The sequence below is a fragment of the Podarcis muralis genome, chromosome 2 (assembly GCF_964188315.1).
Source record: "Podarcis muralis chromosome 2, rPodMur119.hap1.1, whole genome shotgun sequence".
Taxonomy (NCBI): domain Eukaryota; kingdom Metazoa; phylum Chordata; class Lepidosauria; order Squamata; family Lacertidae; genus Podarcis; species Podarcis muralis.
In genome coordinates, this window is record NC_135656.1 from 20665660 (window position 1) to 20680725 (window position 15066).

At 44.8% G+C, this 15066-nt stretch overlaps 1 protein-coding gene across 9 annotated transcripts in view; it reads left to right on the top strand.

Moving 5' to 3' along the window:
• RHBDL3 (rhomboid like 3) overlaps positions 1-15066 on the top strand; it is a 143351-nt gene that overhangs the window by 94162 nt on the left and 34123 nt on the right. For all 9 annotated transcript variants that reach the window (XM_077923975.1, XM_077923974.1, XM_077923972.1 and 6 more), the window contains one exon: positions 12381-12605. In XM_077923975.1, the coding sequence (XP_077780101.1) occupies positions 12381-12605 (225 nt within the window). The remainder of the gene's footprint in view (positions 1-12380; positions 12606-15066) is intronic.

Consider the following 15066-nt stretch of genomic DNA (forward strand, 5'->3'; position numbering starts at 1 on the left):
GTGTCCCACCTGGCGTGTGTGCATGTGCACACATGCCCCGGGCACCAGCAAATGCCGCAATGCTTCCGCACTCCCCTATGATGAGAGTTTAGAAGAAAGGTGAGTAAGGAGGGGGGGTCTGATAGAGGTGAAGAACATTATGTGTCCTGTGGGCAAAGTGGGCAGAGAGAGATTTCTCTCCCATAATGTTAGAGCCCAGGGCCATCCAATGGAACAGAATATTGGAAGAGTCAAGGCAGACAAAAGGAAATGCTCCTTCACACAGGTTCCTAGTTACGCTGTGAAATTTGCTACTGCTGTGCATCGTGGATGGCTTGAAAAGGGTTCGGACAAATTCACGAAGGATAAGGCTGTTCATAGCTACTAGTCATAATGGCTGGTACTACCTCCAGTACAAGAGGCAGAATGTATACAAATGTATGAGAACAGAAGAGAAAAGAGTTGGGCCTTTGGTCTGATCCAGCAGGACTGTGTGTGTGTGTGTGTGTGTGTGTGTGTGTGTGTGTGTGTGTGAGATCACCATAATGTTTGGATATCTGTATTGGGTTATTTTTTTTAGGTTTGAATATAAGGTGGAATGTATATTAAGCAGAAAACAAAAAGGTGCTGCCTCGTACATAAATAATGTATCTGACCTTGATCCCACAAATAGACTAAATTTAAAACTGGAAGCCCACTGCAGTTGCAGAACCTTATAGCTCCAAGAGCGAAGCAAGTAAAGCCACACAACAGATTCAGACTTTCTTTGCTGCATTTAGCCGGGGGCTGTGAGCATGAAAGCATTCCCATAAATCAAGACAAAAATACAAGACAGTTCAGAAACCGAGGGCCAAAATAGAGCCAGTTGCGAGTCTCCCATGTTGCATCAGCTTCAGGCCTATGTAGCACTATTATCATATCACAAAATGTGAGAGATGCCAGAAAATACACAAGTTAAGCTAAGAAAATTAATATTCCAGTTTTTCAGTTCCCTGCCTCTTAAAAGGCCGAGAAGAAAGATGAAATTTCAGATATGTTATTTTTATTACTTCCCGCCTTTCCAACACAGACACACACACCCTACTCCTGACCTGGAAACTGGTGCTAAAGAACTCTTGCAGATCTCTCGGCACCCTCATCAAATTATGCTTCCTAGGTTTCTTTAGTGGAAGACATGACTGTGAGATTGGTATGGGTTTGTTGTGTAGAACTGCTCTTGCTGCTTGCCTGTTCTTTTAGGACAGAATTATTCTCCAAGTTCTGCTTATTTGCTGAGGGCTTCTTTAAACAGTCGTATCAACTGCTACACCCTTAGTGTCTCTGTGCTGGAGAAAGTGGGCATCTTGAGCATGCAAGTTTCACAGACTTCTTTTCTACAGAAAAGCCAGTGTGGTGTAGTGGTTAAGAGCGGTAGACTCGTAATCTGGTGAACCGGGTTTGCGTCGCCGCTCCTCCACATGCAGCTGCTGGGTGACCTTGGGCTAGTCACACTTCTTTGAAGTCTCAGTCCCACTCACCTCACAGAGTGTTTGTTGTGGAGAAGGAAGGGAAAGGAGAATGTTAGCCGCTTTGAGACTCCTTCGGTTAGTGATAAAGCGGGATATCAAATCCAAACTCTTCTTCTACACTGAACTGCATTCTAAGAAATGCACATGTTTGAAGCACTAGGCCTGTGTCCATTGCTTAAGGAGATAACATCTAGGAGTCCTCATTACAAGAGTTAGAGTCATTTAGTCATTTAGTCCAACCCCCTGCAATGCAGGGATCTCAGCTAAAGCATCCGTGACAGATGGCCATCCAATCTCTGCTTAAAAACCTCCAAGGAAAAAGAGTCCACAACCTCCCAAGGGAGACCGTTCCACTGTCAAACGGCTTTTGCTGTCAGAAAGTTCTTCCTGATGTTTAGTGGGAATCTCCTTTCTTGTAACTTGAAATCATTGCCTCGAGTCCTACCCTCCAGAGCAGGAGAAAACAAGCTTGTCCCCTCTTCCATGTGACAGCCCTTAAGATATTTGAAGATGGCTATCATCTCTCCTCACAGTCTCCTCTTTTCCAGGCTAAACATACCCAGCTCCTTCAACATTTTCTCATATGGCTTGGTTTCCAGACCCTTGATCATCTTGATATTCTAAAACAAAATTTTAAACATGTAACTTTTTAAAGTTAAAAGTCGTTTGGGAAACTGAAAGAGGTGGACTGTGAATGTTCTTAATACGTAAGACGCAAGGAATATTATTTTGTTGCTGTTGTTGCTTGTTCCTGCTGTAGTGGAAGCACCTTTTTTGGATGAAGTTAGGTCATTATGAGACATGTCCTCTCTGGAGAACTGTCAGTGTGTTGCCTAAGGGTTTTAATTTCATCTCCTAATGCCAACATTTACTGCTTTTGTAAGATTACCAGTTTAAATGGCTCTTGGCATTTTTATCACCCATATGTGATCAAAAGCAACTAATATGCAGGCCCTCGTAAAATTAATGGAACGTGAGCGCAGGTAGGTGTTGTGAACAGAAAGGTTTCATTTGCTGCTTGCCTCGCTGAACAGATATCGCCTCTTGCATGCCTTCAATTCCTACTTCTTCACAGAGCATCTTCTGCTTATTTGGGTTTCTGTATATAAATAATAATAATCATAACTTGATTCTGCTGCATGCTGGTAACCATGCTGCGAACAGCAGCGTTTAGGAGTAATTATGATGGTACAACTCCTCCTCCCTTATGGATCAGTTCATCTTCCCCATCTCACCCCAGCTTCTATCCAAATTAGAATAAAAGTATTTGGTTTTTACACATTATTTTTAGTATGTGACCACACCACTTAGTACCTTTCCTTGAGATGCATCAAATAAAGGTGGCTGACATTCTGTAGAAGCAATGGAGAACCTGTCTTGTGGCCAACTTCATATGAAAAGTTGAACCATCCCGGTCTAGATGGCCACAAGTTACCAATCCCTTCTCTGTAGACATATTTGTGGGACATGGGTACATTTTCATTGTTCTTATTTAAGGAAGTGAGTGTTCTGTTTTTTTGTGGAGGTGGTCCCACCATGAGCCAAGGTGAACATATTTTGAATGCAATTAAGGCAAACAAGTGAGAAATGGACAGATCTGATTTCCTTGCTGGGACGCAATCCATGGGCATGGTTCTCTTACTTAAGCCTTATTAAAAAAAAAAAAATTCCTTCCAGTAGCACCTTAAAGACCAACTAAGTTAGTTCTTGGTATGAGCTTTCGTGTGCATGCACACTTCTTCAGATACACTGAAACAGAAGTGGCCAGATCCTTCTATATAGTGAGAAGGTGGGGAGGGGTATTACTCAGAAGGGTGGTGGGAATGGGTGATTGGCAGATAGCTGTGATGAGCCTGTTGACAACTCTTAACGACTGCAATAGGTCTTACAGGAAAAAGCAAGGGGTGAGAAGGTGAAAAATGGCTTTGTCATGTATAATGAGATAAGAATCCAATGTCTTTGTTCAGACCAGGTCTCTCCATGGTTTTAAGTTTGGTAATGAGTTGCAATTCAGCAGCTTCTCTTTCCAGTCTATTTCTGAAATTCCTTTGTAGTAAAACAGCTACTTCGAGATCTTGTATAGAATGTCCTGGGAGATTGAAGTGTTCTCCTACTGGTTTCTCTGTCTTGTGATTCTTGATGTCAGATTTATGTCCGTTTATTCTTTGGCATAAGGTTTGGCCTGTTTGTCCAATATAGAGAGCTGAAGGACACTGTTGGCATTTGATGGCATACACAATGTTAGACGATGAGCAATTAAATAGTCCCGAGATGGTATGTGTGATGTTGTTGGGGCCAGTAATGGTGTTGTCCGGGTGTATGTGGCAGCAAAGTTGGCATCTGGGTTTATTGCAGGCTCTGGTGCCAGTGTCCGTGTTAAGTCTGGTTGTAGTATTATTGTGGGTTAGGGTGGCTGTCTGTAGGCAATGAAAGGTCTTCCTCCCAGAGCTTGAGAAAGAGAACTGTCATTGTCCAGGAGAGGTTGTAGATCTCTGATGATGCGTTGTACTGTTTTAACTTGGGAGCTGTATGTGATGACTAGAGGTGTTCTGTTATTTTCTTTTTTGGGTCTGTCTTGCAGCAAGTTCTCTCTGGGTATCAGTCTGGCTCTGTTGATCTGTTGTCTAACTTCATCTGCTGGGTATTTTAGTTCTAAAAAGGTTTGCTGTAGATCTCTTAGGTGAGAGTCTCTGTCTGTAGAATTGGAACAGATACGGCTGTAACGTAGTGCCTGGCTATATACAATGGACTGCTATTGTAAAATACCCAGCAGATGAAGTAGGCAGAAAAAGCACCGGCAGGGCACAAGAACCTGGGACCTTAGCTTGGTTGCCTTGACAGTGGGGATGTATTCCTTCTTCTTCTACTCTGCTATTCAGAATGAGGGCAATGAAAGAACGTTTTATGCCCTCAGTGTCATCACATTCAAATCTGATTGGGTTGCTTGTTCATTCTTAAATTGCTTCAAAATAGGTAGTGAAAATGTAAAGGTTTTTTTCTGGGTTTGGAGGGGGCTGTTGTGAACCATAAGGATGCCCACCACTGAGGAGGGGCAATAGCTCAAGTAAGGGGAAGTCAAAGGTTCCTGGTTTCTAAGGCAAAGGCATCCGGATGGGAGACCAAAGGAGTGAATTCAGCACCAAGGACAGTGCTTCTGCAGCTGAATCCAGCCATCCCTGTTGTCTCACTGAGGTCCTGGAGGAACTGGCTGAGATTTAGATCAGGTCCAGCCTGTCATTGACTGGAAACCCCACCCCTTGAGTGCTACCTCCTGTTCTGTTGAAGAGCCAGTGTCTTCTTCAGCAGCCATTGGCACCCGTATGTCTCAAGACGTCAAACTACTGTTCGCTTGTATTCCTTTGGTGGTGAGAGAGGTTGGGGTTGGCCTAGGGTGTGGTTGGTTGTCTGATTGGCTGTAGTGAAATTTGTTTTTATGTGTGAGTTGGGTGTGTGGGTGTGGGTGTGTTTGGATCAGGTTAGCCAGATTGATTTGTATGCTGTTGGTGGGTGTTTGTTGTTGTCTTGTTGGGCTGTGTATGTGATAAAGGGTAACCATATTGGGGTGAAGCAGTCTTCTATTTGTCCCCATGTCAGTTTCCCACACAAGTGATGCTGACACAAAACCCCACACATACACTAAGTAGAATAGAAGCAGTGCCACCCAACCCCACCCCACTCCACTCATCATCATCCCCTCCACCTCTCCCCCCCCTTTCCCCCCTAATTTCTTAACAAATGAAACTGATCTGTAGAAAATGTAACTTGAAAAGAGACATTGCGCATACTTTTGTAAACCAAGAAATCTTTAATAAAAATATATTTGACTCCCTGAAAAAAAGAGTCAAACTACTGGAAAATCACAGCACCCAAAGCGACCTCTCCAAGGTGCAAGCCTGGGCAGTGTGAATGGGGTCTCTCTCTGAGCTGCCCAGATGACAAGACTCCCCTCTCGATCTCACTGATGTGGTCCAAAGGAAAGCAGAGCAATACATTTGGCACCAGCTGGGCTATAGGAGTTGCAGCCTATGCTTCCCTCTTGCTCATGAGTCATGACTGTTATAAACAGAAGACTTATGGGTACAGTAATATCCAGAACTATGTGGTCTGTAATTCCAGTCTAGGGATACCAACATGGTATTCTCCAGATGTTGCTGAACTGCAACTTCTGTCAGCCCCAGCCAACATGGCTAATGGTGTAGGATGATGGGAATTGTAGTCCAGCAAAGCAGAGACATCACCTTGCCAACAAAGGTCTGTATAGTTAAAGCTATGGTTTTCCCAGTAGTGATATATGGAAGTGAGAGCTGGACCATAAAGAAGGCTGATCACCAAAGGATTGATGCTTTTGAATTATGGTGCTGGAGGAGACTCTTGAGAGTCCCATGGACTGCAGGAAGATCAAACCTCTCCATTCTGAAGGAAATCAGCCCTGAGTGCTCACTGGAAGGACAGATCCTGAATCTGAGGCTCCAATACTTTGGCCACCTCATGAGTAGAGAAGACTCCCTGGAAAAGACCCTGATGTTGGGAAAGATGGAGGGCACAAGGAGAAGGGGATGACAGAGGACGAGATGGTTGGACAGTGTTCTCGAAGCTACAAACATGAGTTTGACCAAACTGCGGGAGGCAGTGGAAGACAGGGGTGCCTGGCGTGCTCTGGTCCATGGGGCCACGAAGAGTCGGACATGACTAAACAACTAAACAACAACAACAATGTATGGAGAGCACTGCATTGACTATCTCGTTCATGGCTGGCAGACAGTTTGCCAATTTCGGCTCCATATGTTTCACAATTACTCTTTGGGAGATAAATAATCTTCACTTGTCATGGTTAAGGCTTGAATCTTGAAAATTAGGTCTTTTCATCAAGCCCCATAAAGAGTTTCCTTCTCTAGGTTCATGGGCTTACTAATGCCGTCATTAAAACCCAAATACCTGATTCATGTGGGAAAATCTACTAACCAGCTGTCTCAAGGACAAATGTGTATTTGCCCACCTATATATGAGTATGTCTTTTAGGGACACGGGTGGCGCGGTGGTCTAAACCACAGAGCCTAGGGCTTGCCGATCAGAAGGTCAGCGGTTCGAATCCCGGAACGGAGTGAGCTCCCGTTGCTTGGTCCCAGTTCCTGCCCACCTAGCAGTTTGAAAGCATGTCAAAGTGAAAGTAGATAAATAGGTACCACTCCAGCGGGAAGCTAAACAGTGTTTCCGTGCCCTGCTCTGGTTCGCCACATGACCCGGAAGCTGTCTATGGACAAACGCCAGCTCCCTCGGCCTATAGAGCGAAATGAGCACCGCAACCCCAGAGTTGTGTGCAACTGGACCTAATGGTCAGGGGTACCTTTACCTATATGGGTATGTTTAGTTAGTCAATATGCATTTCTTTTCTTATTTCGATTACATGCATGTATGTATGTACCTACAGGTACCTGTTTTAATCCTTCGTCTCTTGCCTGGAAGGTGAAAACTGTGAAGCTGTCCTTGAAGCTTGTTGCTATTTCAATACTTCATTATACCTTGGAGGTGCCTCTCAATCGTCTCTTGGAACATGGGTGGTACAACCCTCGACTTAAGGAGGCTGAGGGACAGTACTGCAGTAATCTGAGCACCCTTGACCCGAAAGATACACATCTTCATTATTGCTCTCCTTGCTGTATTTATCCAATTACTAAGAAGTTCTGAGCCTAAGGGAGTGGTAACTGCAAATCTTCTCAGACCCCAGGACCCAGTCACAAACAGTGGCTAACAGGGATCATTGCAGAACCAGCTTTGAATATGTTTGCTATGGTATTCCGCCATTTAAGCCTTGTTGCTCCTTTTTAACAGTTAGTTGTTCGTAGTTTGCTATTGGTTTAAAGTGGGGAGAAATGTTTTCATGCTACCCAGCAGTCCAAACCAAACAGTTCTTGCAAATTTCCCATGGGCATCTGGTTAGCCTTTGTGAGAACAGGATGCCAGACTGATCCAGAATGACTCTTTATGTTCTTGTAAGGCAAACACTTTTCTTCTTCTTTTTCTTTACATATGCCATTTCTAAATGGAACAGGGTTTTATTTGAACTGTACTCTATTGTGAAGAAAGCTATGAAACTGTATGGCTGTGACAATCATGGGTCTCCTGTGCTCTTCGCTGGGATATATTGCTACTGCCATGCAGCAATTTGGAAAAATTCATGACCCTTATTTGCAGCTTTAAAGAAAAGGCTGCTCAGGTATCGTGATTTACAGTCCTGCACCTGAAAGCAGGGAAATGTCTGCATAGCAAGCTTTCTGCTTCCAATTCATGCGTGTTCCCTGGAAGAGAGTGTCTAGGGCACTCGGGGACACTCTGGTGTTCCTACTTTTGTGAAGAAGCTCAATGGTGGATCTAGTTAGTCCAGCATTCTCCTTTAGCGTTGCCAGTGTTTTTTGGCTGGGTTTTCATGCTTCTAACAGCTGCTCAATAATCAGAAATAATCAGGCACATCTTTTCCTGCCGTGCAGATACAGCGATTGAGGAAGAGTAGAGGGGCTTCATTGTGCTGCATTTCTGCTTTTGTGTAGCTGAAAAAGTCACAGAAACTCTGCTTGTGGGGTGCGTGTGGACTTCCATAAATAACAATTTATGGAAGCAGCCAATTCAGTAAAGTCCTATGCAGCAGTACCTTGGTTCTCAAACCTGGAAGTAAGTGTTCTGGTTTTTGAACATTTTTTGGAAGCCGAACATCCGATGCGGCTGTCGACTATTGTTTCTGGGGCATCTGCACCAATCAGAAGCTGTGCCTTGGTTTTCAAACATTTCGGATGTCAAATGGATTAAGTTTGGCTCTTTTGTTTTTGCTATTTATTTTGCGTTTTTGTTTTTGAGGCTTTTTTGGGTTGTTGGGTTTTTTTGTGTGACTGTGTGGAACCCAGTTCAGCGATTGATTGATTGATTGATTGATTGATTGTGTGACTGCGGAAATGGATGAAAGCTCCCCATCCAAACAATGACTGTCATCAGTGCAGGTAAGAAAATAATAATAATTTTAATTTTTATCATCTACAATACTGTCTTATTTATTTTATAGTACAGTGCAATGATTATTGCTTTCACTTTATCCGTTCCAGAAGTCAGTTCCAAAACCAAAGTGTTCCAAAACCAAGGCACGCTTTCCCATAGAAAGTAATGCAAAATGGATTGATCTGTTCCAGACATTTAAAAACAACCCCTAAAACAGCATTTTAACATGATCCATAAACTGAAAGCAATAAACAATGTGCTGCAGTCACACAGTCAATCAATCAGTATCTGAACTGGGTTCCACACAATCACAAAAACAAAAAAGAGCCATAAAAATGCAAAATATATAGCAAAAACAGACAGACCTCAGCGTAACACTCGAAACAGAAGTGTGGCACTCAAAATGGAAGCGTAACACTCAAAATGGAAGTGTGGCACTCAAAGCAGAGTATGTTTGGCTTCCGAAAAAGTTTGCAAACCGGGAACACTTACGTCCAGGTTTTCAGTGTTCGAGTTCCAAGTTGTTGAGTACCAAGGCGTTTGAGAACCAAGGTACCACTGTATCTATTGTATGTCTGAAAAGCAGAAGGTTTGGGCTTGGGTATCCCGAGGCCATGAGCCAAGGAAAAAAAGAACAGGGGTTCTAATGCTTTTGTGCTTCATTTCTCACACCGAGTGAGGGCTGGCAGCTATCTACAAGCAGATGTCAAGGAAACTGTTGTAGTGGATTGGAGTAAAGGGCTCTTGGCAGGGGTTTTGGCAACTGGACAAGAGCTTTCACAGCGTGTGTTGTTGGAGCATCCCACATACTTGCTGTACTTCATTATGCAGGAATGTATGGATACTAGGGGGCATATGCCAAAACAAGAGGTTGTAATCATGCTGGAGCCAGGGTCTGCACCCAGTTTACTGTCAGCAGTTTATCACTGGTGAATTCAAAGCTTTACAAAGTTAAATACGAGTCAAATTCTCCTCTCTTGCAGGAGACATTTCTAATACTTGTGTTAACCGGTATTTGTCAACCAAAGCAGCATTAACTATTATGACAAGCATGCAGTAGATTAAGGTTGTAAACACATTATACAGTCCATTACTGTTGTGTGATTAACTCAGGACAGCCCTCTATATATCTTAAGCTGGAATGTATTGTTTCAATTCATTATGAGTATATTTATTTTGATATATCTCCGAAAACTGCTTTGAAGTCCATATCCTTATATTGGTTTCATAGTTTTTGACCTAGTGATATATCACAAATCATGATATGTGTTAGGGCTGTTAAGGTAAAGGTAAAGGGACCCCTGACCTTTAGGTCCAGTCGTGACCGACTCTGGGGTTCCGGCGCTCATCTCGCTTTATTGGCCGAGGGAGCCGGCGTACAGCTTCCAGGTCATGTGGCCAGCATGACTAAGCTGCTTCTGACGAGCCAGAGCAGCACACGGAAATGCCGTTTACCTTCCCGCCGGAGCGGTACCTATTTATCTACTTGCACATTGACGTGCTTTCGAACTGCTAGGTTGGCAGAAGCAGGGACCGAGCAACGGGAGCTCACCCAGTCATGGGGATTCGAACCGCCGACCTTCTGATCGGCAAGTGCTAGGCTCTGTGGTTTAACCCACAGTGCCACCCGTGTCCCGTTAAGTCTATTAGGGCTCAGCAAAAAAGAATCCAAAGCCAGCTTGAAGTCCATATTGTGATACTGGTTTCATAATTTTTGACCTGGCAATATGTCACAAATCATGATGTGTGTGTATGCTATGCAAAAATCACGATGCAGGAAAAATGGTGAAGCCAGCCAATGCCTTTGCATGTCTCCATCCTTATTTCACACATTGTGATATATCAGTATGTTGCGATACTTAGGCAAAGGTAAAGGTACCCCTGCCCATACGGGCCAGTCATGACCGACTCTGGGGTTGCGCGCCCATCTTGCTTAAGAGGCCGGGGGCCAGCGCTGTCCAAAGACAATTCCGGGTCACGTGGCCAGCGTGACGAAGCTGCTCTGGCGAGCCAGCACCAGCGCAGCACACGGAAACTCCGTTTACCTTCCCGCTATAAAGCAGTACCTATTTATCTACTTGCACTTAGGGGTGCTTTCGAACTGCTAGGAGGGCAGGAGCTGGGACCGAACGACGGGAGCTCACCCCGCCGCAGGGATTCGAACCACCGACCATACGATCGGCAAGTCCTAGGTGCTGTGGTTTTACCCACAGCGCCACCCGCGATACTTAGCTGGTGGTATATCACGATGCAGAAAACCAGATATTTTCCAGTTCTAGTTATGAGCAAGAACTACTTAATAAACTAAAATCAGGGGTGCTCGTTCAAGTAAAGTTTGAGATGAGTGCAATTGTACAGATTCCTTTAAATGAATCAGATAGTAATGTCTTTTTTCTACTATAAAGGAAAGCCCATTTTTGTTTCTTCTTCTTCTTCTTCTTCCTCTTCCTCTTCCTCCCATCTGAATGGGTTGCCCCAGCCACTCTGGGTGGCTTCCAACAAATACTTACTATTAATTTGTTGTTATTGTTTGAGATTGTTATTGTTGACAGTTCCTTTCAAATAAACACAGTCCTGTGATGCATCCACTACTTTCTTCAATTAAATCAATAACTTCCCCCCCCCGGTCATTCTGTATAGAACAGGGACAGGGCATCCCATGGTTCTCCAGCTATTGCTGAAGCACAGCTCCTGGCATCTCTCACTGTTGGCCATGCTGGCTGAGCCTGGTGGGAGTTGCAGTCCAACAACATCCAGAGAGCCACAGGTTCCCATCCCTATAATAGGCAAGTATGTCCAAGCAGCATGACAAAAGTCAGTATGAGCAAATTGTCATCTCCAATAGCCACTCCGCATTGAAGTGTATGCATGTTATGCTGTTAAGTACCACTGAAACAATACTTGTACAAGTTTTCCTGCAGATTCAGCTAAGGCTGAATATTTGACTAAATTCCAGTCATTACCTGGCATACTGCACCACATATCTCTTCCTACACTTGCTTTCTTACAAAAAAAACCAAACACTACCCACATATCTCAATGAAGGAGTAGAGCTTGCCAGTCAGGCCTTTTCTATATCCTGCTCTGATTAATAGATCAAATGTTGTTATTTTGCACAGAAGTGCCTTTTTGAATAAGAGCATATGGGATGTTTCTTGTTTGGAGGCACCAAAAATTAGTCTTCTAACAACCAATTTTAACGACCACTTTCTGAAAAGAAATGGTAATGGCTATTCTACATGAGATTTTCAGTGGAGTAGAACCCACGTGATACATTTAGCACATTTGTTTTATGTTAATTCGGGGGTAATTCTTTGTGGAATGAGAGCCAGTTAATGTTCTTTTGACCTAGAGCTTGATCTGGGTTCATTTTACCTAAATTTGCTAAACTTCTCCATCTTGGCATTTTTTTCATGCCCTCGTTTGCCAAGCCGACTTAATTCCCTGAGTGATATCCAACTACGTTCATAGCCAGAGTAGACATATTGAAATAAGTGGAATTACGTAACTTATGAACTGCCGTATGTTTTGCTCTATAAGACTCACTTTTTCCCTCCTAAAAAGTAAGGGGAAATGTGTGTGCGTCTTATGGAGCGAATGCAGGCTGCGCAGCTATCCCAGAAGCCAGAACAGCAAGAGGGATTGCTGCTTTCACTGTGCAGCGATCCCTCTTGCTGTTCTGGCTTCTGAGGTTCAGAATATTTTTTTTCTTGTTTTCCTCCTCCAAAAACTAGGTGCGTCTTGTCGTCTGGTGCGTCTTATAGAGCGAAAAATACGGTAATTTATATCAGTGGGTCTGCTCGGAGTACAGCTAATATACGATATCACCCCATTCAGTCTAACCACCAAGCCATTACTTGATTTCAGCTTGTTCATTCCCCCTCCTCATCCTTTCCTTTGATCTTCCAGATGAGTAACAAAAGGTCCAACAGCTTTCGCCAAGCCATCTTGCAGGGGAACCGGAGGCTGTGCAGCAAGGCCCTGCTGGAGGAGACGGGACTGAGCCTTTCCCAGCGGCTGATCCGCCACGTTGCGTATGAGACTCTGCCGCGTGAGATCGATCGGAAGTGGTATTACGACAGCTACACCTGCTGCCCCCCACCTTGGTTCATGATTGCCATCACCATTGTAGAGGCAAGTATCTGCCAAGCTAGCAAAGAGATTCCGGGGAAGTGTGTTTGCCTGTTCCAGGTGGGGGTCACATCCTTGCTAACTAGGTCCGTGAGTAACCTGAAGGTTGCTCCTGGGTGCTAACTGTGCCAGGAGGGCCTTTTATCTTCCAAGGTTGCTGGGGGCTCTTCCTTGATGGCAAAGATCATGCCCTAGAAATCTCACATGTAAGAGGAGATTTCCAGCTTCAGCTGGTGCAAAGCCCTGCTTGTAGGGGTGGGCAGCACATCAATGGTAGGACTTTAGGGCAGGTGTCCAGGTCCCACTCAGCAGAATGAGTAGGAGGGTCCAACGACACAGCACAGCTGGCTTACCACATGTTGAAGCACATGGAGTAGCAACCCTTACAAACCAAAGAAGGGGACCTCCATAAATCCAAAAGGTCCAAAGTCTAAAATAGTCTAACTGTACCACTGGATAGTAGGCAACTTATTCGACGGATTGTTGCTCATCTGCACTGGCTGCCTCTGTGCTTCCCAACCCAATACAAAGAGCAGTTTTAAGACCTTGAAGACCCTACCTATAAGGATTCAAGCATGTGCAGGAGTGCTTCCTGCAATATGAACCTTCAAGATCTTCCGGTGGGGCCTTGCTCTCAGTACCTTAAGTTTCTAAGAGGGGAGTTCTAGTAGTGCTTAGCAGTGTAGCCCAGAAGAAGCTCGCTGCGTGGAGCAGAGGCGCTGTGCTACCTTCCTGGCTGGTGAGTCACTGCTGCTTACTGGGAGAGGGAGGGAAGGGGCAAGATGGCAGGGCGGCTGATGTAGCGCCAGCGCACTGGCAAGAGCACCGGAGTGGCTTGGCCTGTGCATATGCGCCATGGCGACCTCCCCACTGCCTCGTCCTTCTCCCTCCCAGTGACCCACCTGCCAGGAAGCTATAATACCAGCTCTTCTCCACCCAGCAAGCTGCGTTTGTTATGGAGCAGCCTCCCTATGAAGACCCACCAGATTTCTGGTGCTTTTGAAATGTGGTGCTTTTGAAACTAGACATTAACCAGGGCGCGGAGCAGGTAATAGTATCTGGTACAGTGGTACCTCGGCTTAAGTACTTAATTCGTTTCAGAGGTCCGTTCTTAACCTGAAACTGTTCTTAACCTGAGGCACCACTTTAACTAATGGGGCCTCCTGCTGCTGCCGTGCCGCCGGAGCACAATTTCTGTTCTCATCCTGAAGCAAAGTTCTTAACCCGAGGCACTATTTCTGGGTTAGCAGAGGCTGTAACCTGAAGCGTATGTAACCTGAAGCGTATGTAACCTGAGGTACCACTGTATAACGCAAGACATGAGTTTCTGCACCCTCATTTCTGCAGTTAATAATGTGAGGTGAGATGGGGAAATGTGCAGCATGATGAAATGTGCAGCTGTGTCCCAATTTGTGTCATACCATATGTCTCCAAGTAGAAGAGAGGGAGAAGAGAAGCAATTCTGCGTTTCTGACTGAGTATATTTTAGAGTTGTTTTAATTATTCCACACTGAACAATTTAAAACAATGGGAGGTGCTGTAGAAAGGCTGTCAATACATTTTAATAAATGGGCAGGTGTTCTGGGTTTCAGGAACAAACCCTATTCCCAATCTTGAGTCTTGAGATACAAGCGTCGGACTGGGCGCCACTAAAAAAATGTCTTTGAGCCTCTTGCCATGTATGGCATGTATGAATGTGGTCATAGAAAGTAGAAGAGAGATTTTTTAAAAAAAATGCGTGTGTATCTTCTAGCTAGCATTATTTTAAGAACCAATTTAAACAAGAATCAGACTAAAGTCCCCCATATGGAAATGCACCAAGCAGAAGTTAGTCTGAATCCTGCTGAAAGCGTTGGGACGGAATTTACCATCTATAAGATGCCCCCATATATAAGACGCCCCCCTATTTTGGGGGATTCAGATTGTCGCCAGTCCACCCTCATCACTACCCGTGTATAAGACGGCCCCTAATTTTTGACATTATTTTTTAGGGGGGAAACCTAGCCTTATACACAGAAAAATACGGTGGTTGCAACTAACCAGTCCCATTGATGTCTGCATGTCCACCAGCCACCCTCCCACAGCCACATGTGTGACACCCGTGTGAAAGGGGGCTTTAGCTCATGCCAGTGTATGGACACAGAGCTGCTCCACAGAAGCAGGAAGTCTGGCTAACCTGAGGTTCTGCTCCTGTGAAGGAGGAGCGGTGTGCACATGTCTGTGTGCACACATTGGCCCCCTTCCACACTGGCACAAAACGCGGAGCTATTGGGGGCGCGGTTATTGAGTGGGTCGCCATCAAAGCTTAAACGGGTAGCAGCGTAATCCCACATCCCTGCCCCCCCCCCCACATGTACAGCAAACATGTGAGGGAGAAGATCTGGACAGACCTTTAGCCACAACTGCACTTGCTGGAATTAAGCCTGTATGTCTCCTTGCGCATATTTTCTCGGCCAGATGCTTG